The sequence below is a fragment of the Meles meles genome, chromosome 7 (assembly GCF_922984935.1).
Source record: "Meles meles chromosome 7, mMelMel3.1 paternal haplotype, whole genome shotgun sequence".
Classification (NCBI taxonomy): Eukaryota; Metazoa; Chordata; class Mammalia; order Carnivora; family Mustelidae; genus Meles; species Meles meles.
In genome coordinates this window covers 50,676,702-50,698,444 of record NC_060072.1, presented here as the reverse complement: position 1 = coordinate 50,698,444, position 21,743 = coordinate 50,676,702, and the positions used below count along the sequence as shown (strand labels likewise).

Genomic DNA, 21,743 nt, shown 5'->3' with positions numbered 1-21,743 from the left:
TCATATATGCAGGTCATCGCCCAATTTAGAATCTTTCAATGCCTCCCTGTTTCCTGTAGAACATCATCTTCAATGTTGGCAGAGCTCACAAGACCCTTCCTAAGTTCATGCTCTTCTGCCTATCCAATCTTGTGCTCCTTGATGCTCCCTCCATGTGCCATGTCCTACAGCCCTGTTTTCATCCCTCTGTCCCTTTAGCCCTTCCCCTGGGTTTTCAATGTCCCTTTCCCTGCCTTATCCAGGTACTCACTTTTTACAATTCCACACTTCAAATGCACGGTCCTATTTCAGTATTTATCAGGTTTTTATTTGCCTGACTTTCTCTCCACTTGACCCTGAGTTCTCTAAAGACTGGGACAGAGCTCTCTTCCTCTTTGAAATCCCAAATGTCTGGAACATTCAAAGAACACTAAATAAACAAAGAACAAACTGGGTCTTGTGACATCATCCACATTTTCCTTTTGGGAATCAACAGTTCAGTTTGGAATCATCAGGTTCTGCTGACTTATGGAACTAGAAGTTGTTCCTTGGACCCCAATTATCTCTACTATGTGGTTCATTCCAACATTGCAGCCAACATGGCAGAGGATGGTGAGATGGATCATTTGTCTGGGCGGAGGAAGGAAAATCATCTTCTTCTTAAGAAGCACCATCATTGTCCTCACAACAGAATTCATACTGTTGAGATTAAAGTAGCCTGCAGTAGGGGGTAAAGTCAGCTTCCAACTCTGAGCTTTTTACAGGGGGTGGCCTAGATCATTCCCAGATCTGACCCAGGGACTACCTCATATTAATTCACACTTGATCTCAGCCAAAAGGCCGAGAAGTGATATCCCTTATTAATTCAGATCACACTTTCTAGTGTGCCTTTGTTGGTGTCAACTGTACTTTGATTGTCCTTCGTATCATGCATTTATTGTTGGTGGCAGACAATGACTAGAGGTACTCAAGAATGATCTGGAGAGTTGGGTTTCTTTCCGGTCTGTTCTCATTGCAGGCAGGAACACAATAGTAGAATGTCACCTCTCTGGCAGATTACTTTTATTCTGTCTTCTAGGTGATGATTTTCAGACTTCATTAGGAATATTTTACTCCTGTTAATTTTCCTATAGGTTCACATTAATATATTTTTTTTTCCATTTGAGGTCTCAGTTTTGTATAGATTTTTGGATTACTTAATTGGAGTTAAAAGCTTTGAACCCTTAAGTCAGCTGATTGGTATTTCCACTAAGAGAGAATTAAGAAGAAATGGGTCAATCATAATAGGAAGGATTAGGCTGGATACAGTAAAGACCTTCTCAAAGGACACAGTTGCTACATTTTTGGAACGGTTAAAGAAGACAGTTGAGAAACTGAAATCTCTGGAAGGTTTTGAAAATAGAAGTAAGTGCTCACTGTGGGCATTGTTAAGTTCGTAAGCTTTATCAGGAGGAAATTAGAGGCAATATAAATTATTGGGACCTTTAATTTAGGATTAAAAATATGTTAAACGTTGGTTCTATAATTATATAAATTTATAATTTATCTAATAAATATAGGATTATATTAAATAATCTAGGTTTTTATAATTAATTCTGAAAGTTCTTTGATATATTGAAATCTGTTCTTTGAAACAATAAAACTTCATTTGAAATTGTACATACTGATTACTCACAGATATTAAAGTCTTGCAAATTATTACCAGATATGAAAAAGATAAATTGTACATTTAAAGATGATGAGCCAGGAGAAAAAAACAACCAATATTACTTGGAGGAAAAAAGGATGAGCTTGATTACCCTGCTTCATTAATGCGGCCAACCAGCAAGAGAAAAAGGTGATTTATTATGAATAATACGATGATGTACGATGGATTCTCTCCCCAGTAGCAGATACTCCGGGAGGGTACTGGCTCTGGCCGGAAGGGTGCCCACTGCTACTCACAGGTGAAGAAGGGAATGGCTAAGTTGCTGCTGTAATTAATGTGCATGCATCTTGCTCACCAGTGTGTGGCAAGGTTGTGTTCAAGCTTCGCATCTGCTCTGTCCTATGCCTGTTCACACTTGGAGGATTCCGTTCACAGATAAGACAACAACTGTCTTGTCTCACCTAATGTAAGTAGGAGGAAAACGGACGATCACTTTTTAACTTCTGAAGTTTTAAAAATCTGCCGAATGTTTTCTTCACTTAGAAGTCTGTGAGGTTGACTGTCCGATAGGAAAAGCATTTAAAATGTATCCAGAGCGATGGGCCGCGAAGATTTATTAATATACTGTGTTTCTCACTATTCGATCCTGTACCTCACGACCTCTAGCTCACGGAAGTGTTCCCCATCAGAGTCAGCCTGCGGTGGGTCCAGCACATGTGATCCGGTTCCGGTGTCCAGCAGCTCCCCTCTCCAAATGAGGGTGGGCTTGGCGGTGTTCGGGGGTGGGGGCGGGGAGGGCGCAGCTCATGAGCCACCTCCTGGAGGGCTCCCTGCATGCTCACGTCTACAAGCTTACCATTAGCTGCCTTTGCCTTCCGGCCTTTCCTCAGGGGTCGGTGGCAGGGACAGAAATTGTTCGGCTTCTTCATTCTCTTCCTTTCAGCTCTCTTCAGTGTTGGCCACCCTGCTAGTAAATGGTGACGGCACAAGAGGCAAAGACTGTTCTGGGGACGTGGTCTAGCTTCCACACTTGGCTGCAGGTCAGGCAGACTGCAAACAGACAGAGTCTACACTGGCTCTGTGTGCAGACGCGGGAAGCCGGGGGAAAGAACCAGGTCCACCGCTCAGTCATGCTGCCATCACAGGGGGGATGATAAGGTTCTGGAAAAGGCCTTGACCTCCAAGCAGCCCAGGCTGGGGGGCAAAGGTCAGTAAGATTCCAAAAGAGGTGGCAAGAGGGTTCCCTCTGTGACACGGCCCTGCAATGCTCCCAGGGCTTTGTGACACTCCTCCCAGCACAGTGCTGGGATACTCATCATTCTTCCTGAAACACGCAATTTCTTCTTTTAATTCTTGTCACATGTTGCTACAGACTTCCTGTATTTTCCCCCTTCGGTCAATGAGACAGAATGTTTTAATATTTAGGGGAGAAGACTTTAATTCTTCTTGGCATGCCCTTCTCTACTAGAAACATATGTGGGAATTTTTTTCTGTTTTGCAAGCTCTGGCCTCACCTCATCACCAATACAGCGTAGAAGCTTTTTATCATATTTGTTGTGACTCTGCCATGATTCACCGTCCATACAAATGGACTGGTTGCCATAGAAACGTAAGTATTAGAAAAGGGGAAGCAAATGGCATAGAATAAAGACATAAATAAAGTGGTGGAAGTAAACCATGGTATAGTGAGAGAGTAATCAAACTTTTATTATCCGTTCTTTGGAAAAACCTTTACAACTAATATGACCATACCAAGAAGCAAGGAGAGACAGGGAGAGAGAGAGAGAGAGAGAAAGAGGGAGTGAGGGAGAAGAGAAACTAAAAAACAAAACAAAACAAAACAACAAACAAAAACCAACAACAACAAAAAATCCCCAAATCCAAAAAACTTCCTTCTTTTTTTTTCTGACTTCGGAGTACTATCATTATTTTTATAGGTCTCTTTGGAGTAAGAATAAAAGTGTTGGATGTTATTGTTTGATTGTAATACAAAATGTCTGATCTCTTGAGACACATTCAGAAACCTTCTGGTAGGCATACGGTCAAAGATGCTTGGTGGCGAATATCTACCACAAACACAAGTCGCTTGAGCCAGCTTTCCATTTCTGTTTCTCCTATGATGGAGCATCACTTTCTGGTTCCAAACAGAATTTCTGAGTTGGTTTTGAGTGTCAGTGATAGCCTGGCCTCAGCTTTGTTTCCTATTACAGAATTCAAATGATGTAAATGTCACCCCAAGATAGCCAAATATGTTATTACTCATTTGTAGCCACTAATGTTTTTAATTAATGCAGCGAGTCTTACCTAACACAAATAAATATTTAGCCAGTGAAGCAGAAGTACAAACAGTAATGAATTTGCTTTAATTGCTCCTCCCTGCTGAGGGCTCTGAGCCTGTTGCTGTCAGTGAGGGACGCTGCCCACGGAAGCATTATATCTAAAAAAATTTCATATACAGAAATCCACCACCAACCCTGAAAGTTTATACAGAAGACTCAAAACCTATGTAGTAAGCTAAAGTAACCACTGTGAAAAATGCCTAAATTTGAGAACACTGCCAATAGATTTTTGCACATGACAATTTAGATACAAGGAATAATAACTAACATTTAAACTATTCAAATGGCTAACAAATGGGTAAGTTAAATAGTGTTAACCATTTACCAGGTGTCCTAGTGTCTATCTATCTGTAATTATAGTATTTTTCATTGTGAAATAAGTGAAATTGTGAAAATTATATATATAATAATACATACACATGTGTATAAGATGTATATACATATATGTATATATAGTTAGCATATAATTTTATTACAATATGCATAATATATATTTAATCATATATAATACATATATATTCACATCATAGCCTGGAGTGTATTTCTTGTCCCATATGTCCCTTTTGGTGGGAAGAATATATATATTCTCTCATATAATCTTCACAATTACCCAATGAAGTAAGCACTACAATTACGCCGCAGTTTGTAGCTACGGAAGCCAAGGCACAGAGAGTTCAGGTGACTTGCTGAAGGTCCTACAGGAATGATGCCGGGAGGAGAACACGGGCACTCTGTCCTCATCACCAGTTCAACTTCAACTAGTTTCTTCCAAGAGGGAAGAGCTGACTTTGGTGTCAGCTAAGAAACATATGAGACTCTAGAAGCTGTTTATTCTCATTTTAACCAAACTCAATCTTCCTTCTAGTTTCCTAATTTCCAATTTCCTGTCATGTACCTATACTAAAGATGACAAAACCCCTTATACTTGAAGGGATATGCGAGTCCAAATCACGAATATACCACAGTGGTGACCCTATCTTTCGCAATGGTTTTCTTTGTAAGGAAACTGTCAGCTTCCTACAGCACGAAGAGACAGTTTCCTAGTGTGAGTGATGGCTGGCCTCCCGCATCGATGGTGGCCTGGTGGGTCCATTTGTGAAGATGAATCTCTGGAAAACAAGCTGAAGAGCCAGTAGGTCCAGACATCCCTTCTCATAAGAACATTCTCTCTTCACTTCCAGCATTGAAGTACCTGGGTTTCATTCTATTTAGATAACGTAAGGGTGTTCCTTATTTTATTTCTATGATAAGCACAGGGAGAGAGCCCATCCTCTTGGAGCTTTTCTATAGGAATCATAATTGCAGCCCCCAAAGGGGACAGATAGGACAAGAGACACTCATACCTCTCTGGACTATGATTAGATCTGGCTGGAAAGATAAGTGAGTAAATTTATAATCTTATTAAACAAATGCACAGATTCTTATATTTATCAGAAGGGAGACATAGTTTTCAAAAAATTGCTTTAGCGTGAATAAGAAATTAAGAACAGATGTTTCATGTCCAAAGCTACCTAAAGTGGAAGGAGTCTCCAAGGGAAAAAAAATCACTTCTTTGGTTATTTTCTTAATTCAAAAGAGCAAGAAGAAAAAAATTCAGAGACTAAATTGTAAGCGAAAGCAGTATGAACTAATTCAGTCTGAAATTGTATTCCACGCAATTGCTATCATAGAGATAATAGATATCATTTCCCCGATCTCTGGCAGAGAGCTGTGAACTCCTTAGCAACCACGTGATCATTTAGGCACTGTAAACCGCGCTTGCCACTGACGCCAAGCCGCCCACACACTTTCTCCAGGCTAGAGACAACGGTTACCGTTTCACTTACGTGAGCTTTTGAAGTCTTTCTTTTTCAGTCTCCTCCTCATCATGGTTCCTCGAGGGCTAGTAGAGTAGAGGCTTCGAGGTAAAGTCCCCATGTTCAGGGAACTCAGGCTGTATGCACTCATGGAGGTAGGAGAGAAGGAGGACACCAAAGCTGCTGTAAGAGAGTAGAGACTTGGCACAGAGCGTTCTCAGGGGGTTGGGAGCCTGCTACCCTTGCCGACCAGCAACGATCCACAAAGACAGAGGACGCACAGCAAAGGCTAGGAAGGACCCCAACTAGACAGAGAGCAGGTCTCGGAGGCATGGAGACAGCCCTTCAGAATCTGCGAGTTCCCAGAGCCTACAACCACTTGAGAAGCACCACGACCCTCAGGAGCACAATGAAACACAGAGACACTCTATCAACGCTGCTTTAGACACACACACATAAGCATTAAAACAAGCTTCCCCATAAATGACAACTCCATGTATCAGGTACATCGTCTCATTTTCATAGATACATTCTGACATGAATTTCCCAAGTGGTGCCAAATACACAAGGAAACGCTGGGAACATTATAGTCTCCATAATCTTTGGAACTGTTATCTCCTGACCACATATAAAGCCTTCTGAACAGTGACATCCTTCCCTAGTGACAAATGCTTTCTGAAGGAAAAAAAGAAAAAGACTCATGTCAGAAATGGTTAAGTTGCTACTAAAAAAAAACAAAAACAAAAACAAAAAAAAAACTACTACAAAAACAAAAAGCACATAACACTCATGAAGCCAAATATGGTATGAATTAGATGAGGAAGAGGAAGAATATCATTTCAATAAAAGAGCAGGAGGAGAAAGTCTGGAACATTACGAGGGCTGTTGGAAGGAGGCGCTTTCGGGCCCGTCAGGGCTGGCACTCTGCAATGGTCAGGGTGGGTCGTATGAGGGTGATGGTAGGTGTGAAGGCTGCAGTGGTTGCCGGCCCAGGAATCCCACGCAAGTTGCCTGTCGCTCCTCTGAATTTTCACTGCCCACATGAAGTGATGATGAGAAATAAGAAAAACAAAGAAAGAACCAAAAAAAAAAAAAAAAAGGAAAAAGTAACTGAATTGTACAAATAAAAAGTGTAACCAAAAAAATGAAAGCTGCTTACAAAAAAAGAAAAAAAAAATGCACTGCCTTTGCCCTTTCTCAGTGGTCAGCAAAACAGATGATTAACATCAGAGATGGAAGCCTTTCATCTTCCCAAGAATAATGCGTGTCTTTCCCCAGCCCACTTTTTTTCTCCCTTTAAAATGACTATTGAATCAATTTCTAATCTCCCCCTCTGCTTTGCAGCAGAGATTAAAAACATTTTTTTTTAACACTTAAAAGTCAACCCCATAAAGATCTATGGCACATGACTAGTAATTAAAGATTTGCACATCTTGGACAGTTAGTAGCATTTGTTTTGAGAAAAAGAAAAGAAGGAACAATAATAAATCACATTGGCTCATGATTTGAGTGGTTTACCAGCCACACATCACAATTTCCTTTTTCAACATTGTAATTACACTCCAATCCATCACTTGGACTTGATTTTTCTTAAAACAACAACAACAACAAACAAACCCCCCAAAACCCATTCTCAATCATCTATCAATATCAGAATCTTATTTGTACCCTCATATGGAGAAAATAAAAGTCTCATTATACTTTAAACTTTTTTGTGTTTTTGAAAAAAAACTGTTTATATTTGAAAGAAATAATTCTCAAAAGAGCTCACATGTTCTATTTTAAGATGCCATAACTTTTTAAAAATTAACATATAATGTATCATTTGTTTCAGGAGTATGGGTCTGTGATTGATGCCATGTTTTAATAAAGCTTATTTCAAAACTTTCCTGTCTCCTTTGTTGAAAAAGAAAATGTATATTGTGTTTCTATTCTAATTTCGACATTATTTAGATTTTATTTTCTACCCAGCATTCTGAAGGAGGGGCAAAGTTATGTTTGTTACTAGTTCTCATATGAGATTTTTTTCATCGAACAATCTTAAAGAGTTAAAAATAACACATGAACTCATATCTCCTTTCAGTGTCATGATTCTAAAGTAAAGTAAAAGATACCTAACGTGTGAATTATTTAACAACATTTATTTATGGAGAGGGTCAAATACAACTATTTGAATGGGGCTCATTCAGGTAAGGGCTGAGGTTGTACCACCTGTGATAATCAGCACCACTGGCCACCTGGCAGCCTTTCTGGAAGAGACCGCTCGTGGAACCAAAACACCAGCAGGGAAGGGCACTGCGGGCTACAACCCACCCGGCTTTCAGTCCCTGCTGCAGCCCAGCCTCTCTATAGGACCCTGGCCCGTTACTCAGTCTCCCTAAGCCTCAGTTTCCTCACATGTCAAGGGGAGATGGAGAAGGCATCTCCCCTGCAGGACGATGGCAGGAATTACGCACACAGTGCTTCACAAGGTGCTGGTACGCACAAGGAGAACAAACGAGCTCTTGCTACATAGACTGAGTCTGCCTCTTTGCCATCCACTCGGCTACCCATAAAGTCTCTCTTAAAGGAAAAAGATGTTATCTCTCACTTAACAAATTTCACTCACTGGACACTCACTTAACAAATTTCCCTCACTGGACACTCAGGTTTAGAGACTATCTCAGGAATCTGCAGAGCACTTGTACAGGCACCGTAATTTTATAGCTCTGTGCCCCCTGGCCCTTTCCTTCTGTCCCACTCCTGTTTCTAGTTTGGGTTCCAGCTCCCTGTCCACATCCTAGCTTCAAGCCGTTATCTCCCTGACCCTTAACACTGGCAGACTTGGTTCCCCGATGCATCTACTACGTATGTCTCTCCCAGTATCTGTAAGACAGGGTAATCTTTTTTTTTTTTTTAATTTTATTTATTTGAGAGAGAGACACAGTGAGAGAGCATGAGAGGGGAGGACAGAGGGAGAAGCAGACTCCCCATGGAGCTGGGAGCCTGATGTGGGACTCGATCCCAGGACTCTGGGATCATGACCTGAGCCGAAGGCAGTTGCTTAACCAACTGAGCCACCCAGGTGCCCCAAGACAGGGTAATCTTTTAAACAAGTCACTCTCATTTAAGCTGCTTCAGTGGGTTACAATTACAAGGAGAATTGAATGTAACCCCTACTTAATCTCTCCAGCTTTCTCCCTATCACTCTCCCTGTTGTGTTGGTCTTACAGCTATTCTTAGAACAAGCCAAGATGTGCTCTTTACATCTCCCATGATGGCATCACTCTTGGAATCTTACGAGGTATCTGACATGGAGGGGACTTTTGTCTGCTCTCCTCTCTCGCTGTACCCTACTGCCCTGTCCAGAATATCTAACAGGCAACAGCGGCTTTCGTGGTTGCAGCTGGAGCTCACAGATGGAAGGCTCTCCAGGCACTGAATGTACTGAACCGTGTCACTCTGCTCCCGTGTTCTCTTCCAAAGTCTCGTGAACTTCAATCATGATTATGTCTCCCAAAGACCGTCAGTGGGACCAATTTCTAACCTTACTGGAAACTCAACAATAATGCCATGTTGGCATTTTTAGTGCTATTTATCAGCAAAAGGCACAATTAATCTCATTCTTAGCTGATGTGCCCATTTTTTTATTTCTCTGAAAACACTGTGGCAGTGAATGCTTTGTTGGGAAGCAAAATTTGGGAACTATATCTCCATCCACCTTGGAATGAGAGACATGCTGTTCAGGCATCAGAATTCCTGAAAAAAATAACCAGAACTTTCTTGTGAACAAAGGGTAAAACTATGTAAAACCACTCTCCTACATTAAAGACCCTCAGAAGTTTGAGAATATATAAAAATACATAAAATTCTTTAGGTATTTTCCCCCCTTCTTAACTGTGATTAAATTATGTTTTGGAACCAATACTTTTGTCCTCTTGGAAACGCAAGTCTGATTTTAATGTAAAATGCAGGGAGATGCCTGTAGGCTAGATAAGAAAGATGGTACTGTCAGCCAAAGTAGATGATAAGGTCAGAAGCGGAAGCTAGAATTACTTCAACTACCAGCCCCCAATTCTCCACCCCTCCAAAAAAATCACAGTGACATCAGGTTTTCCACAGCGAAAAAAAAAAATTTTTTTGTTCTTGGTCTCCATGTCTCTTAGTATATAAATGCACCCTCTCAAACTGTCTTGAGAGGTAAAAATTTTTAATATTTCATGCGTTGGAAACTAGTTGGACTACTTAGGATTTGTACACAGGGCCAATAAAAAGGGGGAAATGGGGCTGCTAAAGATAATGGCATTTTGCAAGGGTCTGCTCCCTAGTCTGACTCTCTGACAGCAGAATTTACCAGAATGAATCTCACGCAGAGAAAGCACGACACCGTGTGCGTTCATAGACCCACTGCGGTCCAGATCTGGTGACGCCTTTGGGCTATTTAGAAGAAACTTCGTTTTAGAAATCTCTCCCCTCTGCCAGTGTGCCCTGTGGGGTCTCCTGAGCGGAAAGGGGCATATTCCCACGAACCCCTTACCGTTTCTAGTCAAAGGAGGCAGAGTTTCCTTCCCTAACCTGCCTCCACCACATCACTTCTCTGCTCCATTGTGTCAAATTAAAATCTGATAAAGGTAATGCTTTTCTAGAGATTTTCATTAGCTCCAGGGCTGTCTAAGCTCCATTTAATTAAAAAAGGTTGCATCCAGCTGGCTCATTCAGTATGAAAATGATCTGGTCTGTCTTTTTTTTTTTTCCTTCCCCCAAAGTGCAGTGGGTTTCAGAAGGTGGGAGACACATGATACAAACGATATCCTCACAAGCAAAATTTCAGTTCCAGGGAAAGTTCTTCTCTTTCTCTAAAAATACAGGAAAAAAAAAAAAAAAAAAAAAAAAAGCTCTTCTCCAGTCAGGCCCCCTGACAGCAATCCTGAAGCTTCAAGGAATCGATTTCAAGGAATAAAAAAGGAGGCTGCTTGGTGTAAGGAAAAGGAGAGAGGAGTTGGAACAAGGACTCCACTAGAGAGACTTTCTTCATGTGATTTGGGGTTCCAAGTCCTTTATCTTGTACCCGGTTTTATTTAAAGATGCCTAAGGGGTGGGTATATAAACACTGTGCACACATTTCTGTGAGTGTCCATACATTACAGATGTGGGTCCCCTCAGCTGACAGCTGTTACTGGATAAATGGAGTCAAACATTCTGATATTCCCACGAATGGTCCTTGGTCACAGAGGTAGTTCTCCATCCCAAAAAGCTACTCTGGCAAAGAGACAATATATAGAGAAAGTCAACCTTTCCCATGACTGTTTTTTTGTGTTTTTTTTTCCTCTCCAAATATTTGAAGGGTGTGCCATTAATACCCACTTCATAATTATTTTTTTAAAAGTGAGAGTTTTACAATTTGCCTTTATTGTCCTTCAAGTGCAATGGAAATTCAATATGCCTAACAGGAAGTCCAATTATTTCCTTTCTCTCCACACTCAATTGGCAACAAAGGCTTAAAAAAAAAAAAAGTACAAGCCTGAAAATTCTGTTTCAAACCCTGTTTCTTTCCTCAGTTCTGAGGTTTCAAATAAATCACGTTTGGCTCAGGGATTGGGGTGGGGGGAAGGATCTGGAAGATGAAGAAAAGCCAACAAAGATAATCTGCAGCTTCGAAAGAAATAAAGCCAGGGGTAGACTCCCTGTCTCTCGCCTCGAACTCTGCTGGAGAGGCAGTAACTGCAAGGGGAAGATAAAGAGAATGATCTAGATGGGTCATCTCACCGTGGTCGGGTCCCTTCAGGGCCAGGCGGGTCTGATGATGGGGAAGAATCTCAAGCTTGACCTGGTCCGTGGTGTTTGCCAGGAACTGGGTGGCTTCCGCTAACGTACAGTACTCCATGCTCGTCCCGTCGATAGACAGGATGTGGTCTCCCACGTGCAGGGCACCACATCTACGGAAAGGGAAAGGACACGTCCTCAGTAGAAGCGCCTTCTGCTTTGGAATATGACTTTCACGTCCTTCACAGTTAACGTTTCACACAGTTTCAATTGACTTAAGAAAGGAAAAGTTTGAGTGTTATAGGAAACACCATCTGTCAAATGTTAAGTACCTCGCGTGTGAATACGAATGTAGAAAATAACAGAAAAACTCAAGGAAACGTTTTTCTCTCGTGCTTCTTAAAAAAGAAGAGATTATTTCGGGGTGGCGGTGCCAAAAGTTGAAGGGAAGTGAGTGGGAGGGAAGAGAGGAACAGGACAACTTTTCCCCTTGGCTTTATTTTTTTTTTCCCATGTTTTTTTTTCCCCCCCCTTGTTGGTTTTTAAATCTATACATACGAGCTGGTAAATATTCAGAATGTCAAGATGTGACTCATAATTGGAAGGGGATCATTTACAACTATTTTATGTGTGAAAGGGAATAACTGGGGGGTGGGGAGAGGGTCAGCTAATGCTTTCTCAGAACTTCTCACAGCAGCTGCCAAATCACCAGTGCTTTAATTATTCTACTTTATTTTGTTATTCTGGAGTTAAACAATGATTAGTACAAAAGCTCTCGATGGTGATGGAAATTATGCAGGAGTCAAAGGAGTCAAAAAGGAGGCCTGCGTGGTGAGTGAAGGGGAAAGCTGGGGGAGGGGGGCGGGGGAGGGGCTAGCTGCTACATCTTGCTGAAATCAAAGAGATTGGCTACTGGATGAGTTTAGAAAAGCAAACACAGCAGTCAGCATCCCGACGTACCAGTCAAGTGGACAGCTCCTTAAACTGGTTACCCCCTGTGGAATGGGAAAAAAACAGGGAGAAAATTAAAGCATCCTGCACCATTGAACTGGAGAACACCCCTGGATCAATGGCCATCACTGGTAAAGGACCGAAGGTAGGGTAAGACCACAGTGGAGCTGTAGACTGATCACTGCAGGAGCTGAAGACTGACCACAGTGCAGCTGCAGACCGGCCACTACAGGGTTTGCTGCAGGTGACTGCATCGGAGTGCGAGGCTTCCTAGGGAGGGTGAGGGCATGTGGAAAAGAGGCTGGAAACATGCAGGGGAGGTGGGGCCTCTAGGAGCGTAAGGACTCCTTCTCAAGACAAAAAAAAAAAAAAAAAGAAGCATTTCAAGTCATCCCTTTCATCTAAAAATCAAATTCCGTGCTGATGCCCTTGGAGAGCTTCAGCAATGGAAGTGGGGGTTTTCTTACCGGGAGCTGGGAAGTAATTTATTAGGTGGGCAGGTAGTCTTTTTGCCCCCAACCCTTCTTACCTTATAAGTCTAAAACAGTAATTAGGAAGAAAAACTCAGGAAGAAGGACTTCTGTTTTCATGGTGTTATAGGAATGAGTGCTGTTTCAGGGGCCCTTGAAAACTGTGAAACCCTAAGATGAACATTCTGTGACAGCGTGAGACCTCTCTTTAAAGACTGCATTGTTTCAAAAATGCTGTTTTACTCATTTAAGAAAAAAGGAATGAGATTTTTGGCAAGATTTTGGCAAGATTTACTTGTTAACTGTTCAGGAAAACGTATGACTTCTCTAAAGGGAGCATACTGAAGACATGCTTTGCTACCCTATACCAAAAGCGATCTATCGCCCTAGAACACAGTAGGAAAACTAGTTCAGTTGCTTGACTTTCTTTTTTCCTATCTCTAACAGCCACACCAAACATAGGATGAGACAACAAAACATGGTGGGGTGGCTGATAAGGTAGGTGAATTTTTAAGCCCTTAGAACCGTAACTTGCTTTCTCGATGAAACTTGTATAAACGGGCAGGAGAATTGTTTTCTTTAATTATAATGTATGCGTGTGATGCATGTGTACATGTGTAAGTATTACATGTGTGTATATATACACATAGAAATACATATATATATTTATATTTTAGCACATGCAGTTTTGAAAAGTAGGCACTTTGTACAACACCCACCTGTCTGCAATACTTGCAGATTTGATTTTGTCTATGACAATGACCTGTTTGTTACAGCACATCGAGGTAGTGAGGGCAACCCCAAGGCTGGCACCAGGAGTTTTGGCAACTTCGACTAGCAGTGGCCCGGATGCCGTTGCCACAGTATCTATGGAAGAAAAAATTTCGGAAAACAAAACCAGTAAGCAAACAGACACACGAAAAATGTGGACAACCTTCAGTCTGATGTTGGTCTGTTAATGTTATCGCTGAAACTTATATTTCCCTCTAGGAACCATCCTCCTGGCCAGTAGTAACTTCTTAGAGCACCTTTTAGGACACCTGTTCTGCCCAGCTTGCATATCCAGCAATATGTACACAGGTTTACCTCTTCAATTAAAGTTCAAGCTTCACATTAGTTGGGATAATGTCTTGCGTGGCCTTATGCCCTCTTTATCACTCGGCACTGCCTGGAAGTACTAGGTTTCTCTATAAAACGTTTTCAAACAGCACCTACTGTGGATGGATGGATGGATGGATGGATGGTGGGTTGGATGGGAGAGATGGATGAACAGATGAAATCTCTCAGTAGCCAAGTACTAGGAATGCACACACTAAGTTGAACTTGCAAATCCTTTGTGTCTTTCCCTATTCTAGACCTGATCTGAGGTCACCTCCCCCTCTGCAGTGACTTCACACCACACAGACTTTATTTTTGGCTTGGAACGCTCTTTCTTCCTTCAACTCCTACTCACCCTAGGGACTCAGTGCAAATATCAGCTTCTCTGAGAAGCCTCTCCTGACTCAGGATTTGGGGAGATCCCTTTCTCATGTGCTCCTACAGCCTGCTACATTCCTTCTGTTGCTGCACACACCTCACTGTTTCGCAGTGGTCAGTGTGGATTACATGCTTCTGTCCTTCGCCAGACCGCAAGCTGGCTGTGAAGGCAGAGATGACATCTTGTTGGTCACAACATCCTCAGTGCCTGGCATAATGATCGCCCCAGAGGAGGTGAGCGATGAACAGTTGTTGAATGAATGCACGAGTAAATGAGAAAGCTCACGCAGTCCCTTAAAGTTCAGAAGAGGCAGGGGTCCTACGGGTGAGAGCCTTGGACATGGAATTAAAACATCTGTGTTTAATCCTTTTTGTCACAATATTTTCATAACAGCACCTCAGATAAGTTATAAAAACTTTCCAAGTCAGCTTGCTCACCTACAAAACGGTATCCTTTCCAGAGTGTCTATTTCGATGAAATCAACGTCTTGTTAAAGCTTTTTGTAATTTACAAAGTGCTATACATTGATTATTGCTATATTGCGACCCCAACCATTTTATAAGACTACATTACAAGACTCTAATAATTCTAGGATTTTCTACTGCTTTCATTAATGCAACTTTGTCTTTTCTGCAAGTACATCTTTATCACAGAGGCGACACTCAGATAGGGTGAGCTAGGAAATCGGTATTCCTGTTGTTGAAGCTCAGGCAGTATGGACTGGTTCATGAAGCTGAAAGTTCCACTGGAGAGAACTATTTTCAGTTTGCTATGAAACAAGGTATTTCTTTTCTTTCTTTTTTTTTTTAAGATTTTATTATTTATTTGACACAGAGAGAGAGAGAGATCACAAGTAGGCAGAGAGGCAGGCAGAGCGAGAGGGGGAAGCAGGCTCCCTGCTGAGCAGAGAGCCCAATGCGGGGCTTAATCCCAGGACCCTGAGATCATGACCTGAGCCGAAGGCAGAGGCTTAACCCACTCAGCCACCCAGGCGCCCCACAAGGCATTTCTTGAAAAAGTTAAAGATGAAAACATTCATGCCAGCAACATCCATATTCTAATGCTAAGGATTCTTGTATATATTGTTTCCTTCTTTTTTCTTTTCTTTTCTTCTTTTTTTAGATTTTATTTAAATGAGAGGATGGGTAGAGTGGGGAAGAGCAGAGGGAGAGGGAAAAGCAGACTCCCTGCTGAGCAGGGAGCCTGATGTGGGGCTCGATCCTGGGACTCCAGGATCATGACCTGAGCCCAAAGGCAGATGGTTAACCCACTGAGCCACCCAGGCGCCTTATACTTGTTTCTTAAATGGTTGGTGATATTGCAATAATTCAGTCCTAAAAAAGGCTAAGTGACCATTAGGGCCTGTCAGTTCTCTTCCTGTCAATTCCGGGGCAGAATCTCATTAATAGCTGGGAGGACTCAAAGCTCTTAGTCTGCTAGCAGGACTTTCTGACTCTGGGGTGTTATGACTATAATTTTCTCATGAACCTAACTCTTGTGGCTTTAACTCTCTCTTGTCTTGCTCACCTTGCTGTGTCAGCACCCTGGTCTAGGGCCATCAATAATGTCTGGCTTCTCCTTCTCCCTCACTGCTGCCTTGTTTCTCTCCAGTGCCTCAGTCACTTGGTCACGGTGCCGCCCGGGGTCCTGCTCTACTCTCACCTTGCAGTGTACAGTGAGGGTCCCCTTGGCTATCTATGTGCAACAGTGGTTTGCACCTGATTTGCCTCAACTGGGACCCCCTGATAAAGAACTCTGGTCAGTCCTCATAACCTCTGTTTTGGTGGTCCTTACCTCACTAGGGTAGTGGATTCTGCCCACCTCTCAACTCTCGCACTCCAAGTTCTGTGATTAAGTACACAAAATCTAGTGCCTCGAGCTTCACCCCCTGAAGTCTGCTGTCCTTCCCTTCCTTTTTTTTTTTTTTAAAGATTTTATTTATTTATTTGACAGATAGAGATCACAAGTAGGGAGAGAGGCAGGCAGAGAGAGAGAGGAGGAAGCAGGCTCCCTGCCAAGCAGAGAGCCCGATGCGGGGCTCGATCCCAGGACTCTGGGATCATGACCTGAGCGAAAGGCAGAGGCTTTAACCCACTGAGCCACCCAGGCGCCCCTGTCCTTCCCTTCCTTGAGGGGGCTCCCCAGCAAGCTCGCTTCTTGCTTAGGTTGACCCTCATGTCAGCTCTGGCCCAGCAGGGCCTTTCCTCACACTATCTTTAGAGAACTTTAGAAAGACTTAATTAATTAATCAAGGCATAATTGACAGATTACATTAGTTTCAGGTATACAGTGTGATGATCTGATATTCATTCATATATGCTGTGAAATGGTCACCACAAAAATAGAAGGAATAATTTTAGAAGGACAAATTTCCAAAACCACTTCTCATAGACTGGTTGGATTTTAATAGATAGCTTTGTAAGGTGATAATCACATATATTCTTCCACTTGGTTTTCTCATGTTGAAAGATAAATTTCTTTGGCTCAACCGATGAAAGTGATAAAAGTTTCTCTGGTCCTTATAACTTAACCTCTTACAAATGATAGAGACTGGTGGTTGTTCCTTGTTATCCCATCTTTCCTTCTTTCTTCAGTAATAAGCTGCTCAGCTAAGGACATTTCCGAGCCTCCTTTGCAGGGAGGTACATCCATGTGACCAAGTTCCAGCCAATGGGGAATGAGTAGAAGTGAGAAGTGAGCCATTTGTTGCTGTTGCAATATGGGCCCAGCACTGGTGACCCATCTTCAGCCATGTAGACAAGAGCAGGGAGCCACGTAGAACAAGCTTAGGCTTCTGAAACCCTATCTCCAGAGATCGGAGCTCTCCCATTAAATAAACTTCCATCATATTTAAGCTAAGATAATACGTTTGGGTCTTTGTTAAAAGCTAAATCTATATCCTGATAAGCCTTTTCACTTGAGTCTAGCCCTCTAATGTATCCTTCTTGAATTGCTATTCTAAGAGGCAGCTATTTATAACTAGGTATTCGCAGATGTAAATTTTTTATAAAACCACAATCAACCATTACCCAGTAGACATGATGTATTCATTTTTCTTTTTTTTTTCTTTTTAAACTAACAGACTTTATTTTTTTGAGGAGTTAAGTTTTCAGAAATAATGGTGGAAAGTAGAGCATGTTCCCATATCCCCTCTCACTTACAACCCCCTTCCCCCATTCCCTATTGTATTCATTTTTCTTAAAAGCATTACATCATGATTAAAGATCAGAGTTTTTTAAAGAGATTATCAGTATATGTGGAAATTGTTTAAATGTAAACTCTTACATTGTTATTCTTTTTTCCCTGGCCTATATTGTCAAGATCCTAAAAATTGTATTCTTGTATGGTTCTAATGTTCCAGTTATAGTGAAGAATTAATGTTAAGCTTTTCCTTTAGAAAGAAATGAGAGGAACAGGGGTATCAAGAAACACAGAAAAATACTGGCAAACTTGAAGGGAACTGATTACCCATGAGAAGCGTTTTACTTTCTGTTCTTTAAAGACCTAATTAGTGCTTAAGAAAACTTTTAAGATGCACGCAAAGGTCCTATAGCAGGCTATAGTGTTCTAGAAGAACAGAACAATTAGGAGAAATTGTTGGTAGGAAAGGAGGCGGACAGAAAGTCAAAAGGGAAGGGATACACATTAAATCCATGGGAGTAGCTGACAAAACAGGTTTATGGAGATCATGGGAGACCTTTGCTCCCATCATCCCTTTAGCTTTGCACTTGGCTATTAGTGCCCTGCTATCACTGAATTATGGCTCCTCCCATGTGGAGGGGGTCTTGGGGTCAGACTGAGGAGAATCGGGTGGGTCTAGAACAAATGTCAGGTTCTCTTGAAGCAGTTCTCTTGATGTCCATCTGTTTTGTTTCCTAAATTCCACATATGAATGAAAGCATATTGTATTTGTCTTTCCCTGACTTATTTCGCTGAGCATACTATTCTCTAGCTCGATCCATGTTGTTGCAATGGCAAGATTTCATTTCTTTTTGATGGCAGAGTAATATTCCATTATATATGTATATGTATACACACACACACACACACACACAATTAAAGCGGTTTATGGGGGGGGGGGGAGAAGCATAGAGAAAGTGCACCGGATCTTCTGCTGCCATTAATTTAGAAGAGAAGAGAGATCACACCCACAGTTGCTCTGGTGCACCTCTAGAATAAGTTTCTCTTTACGTAGTACTTTCCCCAATAAGGCTTCAAAGGAACAAGTACAATATTTCCATTTGGGGGAGCCAAATGTGCCATGAATGAGTTTCTTTTAAATTTTAAAGTAGAAAGCTTCAGAGTTCTGAGAAGAGAAATTTTAAGTCCTGGTTAAGAGAAGAAGCAGTGTACTTCTAAGCTGGGCTCAGAGCTGGAAGCTGGGAAGGTGATGCCCAGCGATGCCACCAACTCACCGAAAAGCCCAAGCCACCATTTCCTTTAGACCTCATTTTCTTCATTAGTAAAATAAGGGGACTTCAATCAAAGCTCTCTAGCCTTGATAATCTATGACTCTACAAAGAAACTGCAATGTCAGGTAAGGAAAAGCCAAGGGAATCAGTAACTTACAGAAGGTTAATAAACTTTATAAAAATATGCAGTAGCTAAATTTAAATTCCAGTATCCTGCTAATGAGTAGAGGAGGTGAATTCTTCTAGACAACCCATGTTTACCAAGATGGGTTGTGAAACCTCACGCTTTTAAGTATTTGGAGAACAACAATAACATCCTTTAAAGATTGAGGTTGAGGGATGGTCTCCCATCTTTATACACTCATTATGTAATATTAAGATTTTACATTAAGACGTTTCCAGGGCACAACTTTAACTTTCTAACAAGACTGTCATAATGAGGTCCTAACTTCTGCAGGAAAAAATAAAGATGTGGAAAGGAAAGGTAGGTGCTTATCTCAGGGAAGGATGATGAGGGATTTTAAAAAAAAACTTAATTTAAATTAAATTTAGCTAACATATACTGTATTATTAATCTCAGGAGTAGAATTTAGTGATTCATTAGTTGCTTATAACACCCAGTGCTCATTACATCAAGTGCCCTCCTTAATGCCTGTCACCAAGTTATCCTATCCACCCACCCAACTCCCTTCCAGCAACCCTCAGTTTGTTTCCTAGAGTTAAGAGTCTCTTATGGTTTGCCTCCCTCTCTGTTTTTATTTTATTTTATTTTTTCTTCCCTTCCCCTATGTCCATCTGTTTTGTTTCCTAAATTCCACATATGAGTGAAAGCATATTGTATTTGTCTTTCCCTGACTTATTTCGCTGAGCATAATACTCTCTAGTTCCATCCATGTTGTTGCAAATGGCAAGATTTCATTCTTTTTGATGGCAGAGTAATATTCCATTATATATGTATATGTACACACACACACACACACACACACACACACACACACCCCACAAGGATGATCAGGGATTGTTGACAACAGTTTACTGAATATGAGCTCAGCCTTCCATTCTCTCTCCTTAGTAGCCCAGTTTCACTTAATCACAATCACTCTTAAATTTATATGTCCAGCATATATCCTTCCCCTACGCTCCCACTGCTACTACCGCCACCTTGAACAATTCTTGGATGTTTCATGAGCACAACAAACATAATATGTGCAAAACTGATAGTGAGTCCACCACATTTCACTGGTTCTTCTTCCTGTTTCCTACTCCCGACGACTGACACATGTTATACTCCTTCATGCAAACCAGAAACCTAGATGTCATTTCTTTTTTTTTTAAATTTTATTTATTTGACAGAGAGGTCACAAGTAGGCAGAGAGGTAGGCAGAGAGAGAGGAGGAAGCAGGCTCCCTGCTGAGCAGAGAGCCCGATGTGGGGCTCGATCCCAGGACCCTGGGATCATGACCTGAGCCGAAGGCAGAGGCTTTAACCCACTGAGCCACCCAGGCACCCCCCCTAGACGTCATTTCAATTCCATCTTCTCCCTCATCCTCACAAATTCCTCTTGACTCTAATTCCTAATAGATCTCAACTTCATCCTTTCTTTCCATCTCCACAATCACTCTTTCAGTCTAAGTTACCACCATCTGATAGCCCCTCATCTTCTTATGGTCTCCCCCTCCCCCAAGTCCGTGTTCTTTTTAAAAGTGTGTATCTCACCATGTTGATGCCATACTTAAATCCTTTCAATAGCTGTTCATATGGGGTGAAAAAAAAATTAGCACAATCTACAAGGACCTACATCTGGCTCCTGCTTACCTCACCAGTTCTGTTTTCCACCATTCTGCTCTTGTTCTCTCTTCTCCAGCCCCCTCCTTTTCTTTCAATTCCTTAAAAATGCCATGTACCTTGCCTCTGGTCCCTTCTGTCTAACTGGAATGCTCCAACTCTTCCCCATTTCTCCTTCACCACTGCCTTGCTCAAAGTGTCGCTTTCTCAGGGATTCCTGCCCTGCCTCGCAAGCCATGTCAACCTTCCTGAGAAATGCATTAGTAGAACCCTTTGCTTTTTCTTCACAGCACTTCTAATAAATGCCATTCAACAATTATTTGTTTAATTAGATATTTACTTAATTGTTCTTGGGTAAACATGGAAACTCCACACAGCAGGCATTATATAAGCCCTCCTCATGACTGTGGTTCTCCACAGTCTACAGTGTCTATGTATACAGTAGGTGCTCAGTGATATTTATTGGTGAAGCAAGCGAAAACACAAACACCTATTATTTTTTTTTTTTTAAAGATTTATTTATTTAACAGAGAGAAATCACAAGAGAGGCAGGCAGAGAGAGAGGAAGGGAAGCAGGCTCTCTGCTGAGCAGAGAGCCTGATGTGGGACTTGATTCCAGGACCCCGAGATCATGACCTGAGCTGAAGGCAGCGGCTCAACCCACTGAGCCACCCAGGTGCCCCCAAACACCTATTATTTTAAGTGCTCCACAAAACCTACTGATGATGCAGGAATTAAATCATACTCTTTCGCTTGAAAGAGTCCCTAGTGTAGTTGGGATCATGTTAACCCTATGCTTAAATCCTTTCAATGGCTATTCTTGTAACAAGCTCCATATGCATGCATAATGTTGATGATGAAGAGTATTTTTCTTTTGTCTAGATTCTAAGCCTGCATAATGAATTCCTTCTAATGTTCATAATATCAGACTGAGAAGTGTGTGAGTTTATCTAGTAGTGAAAGAATTAGGGAACAGTTCATCAGCTGAAAGGTAACCCACCTTCTTCCGGATGGAACTTGAGTTCTTTGGTCATTTCACTTCCAAAGTGGGTATTATAGCAGCTGAAAATGGTCAAGTAAATAAGCCACCTCTCGCAGCAAAGGATAGAGCTGTTAGTGAAATGGGGATTCAGAAAGGACTGTG

At 41.7% G+C, this 21,743-nt stretch overlaps 1 protein-coding gene across 1 annotated transcript in view; it reads right to left on the bottom strand.

Annotated features, from left to right (window-relative positions):
- The window catches only part of GRIP1 (glutamate receptor interacting protein 1), a 241,064-nt gene that overhangs the window by 84,294 nt on the left and 135,027 nt on the right, over positions 1-21,743 (bottom strand). Inside the window, exons 8-10 of the mRNA XM_046011787.1 lie at positions 13,645-13,792; positions 11,508-11,677; positions 5,793-5,945 (exon numbers count right to left, since the gene is read on the bottom strand). Coding sequence (XP_045867743.1) covers positions 5,793-5,945; positions 11,508-11,677; positions 13,645-13,792 — 471 coding nt within the window. The remainder of the gene's footprint in view (positions 1-5,792; positions 5,946-11,507; positions 11,678-13,644; positions 13,793-21,743) is intronic.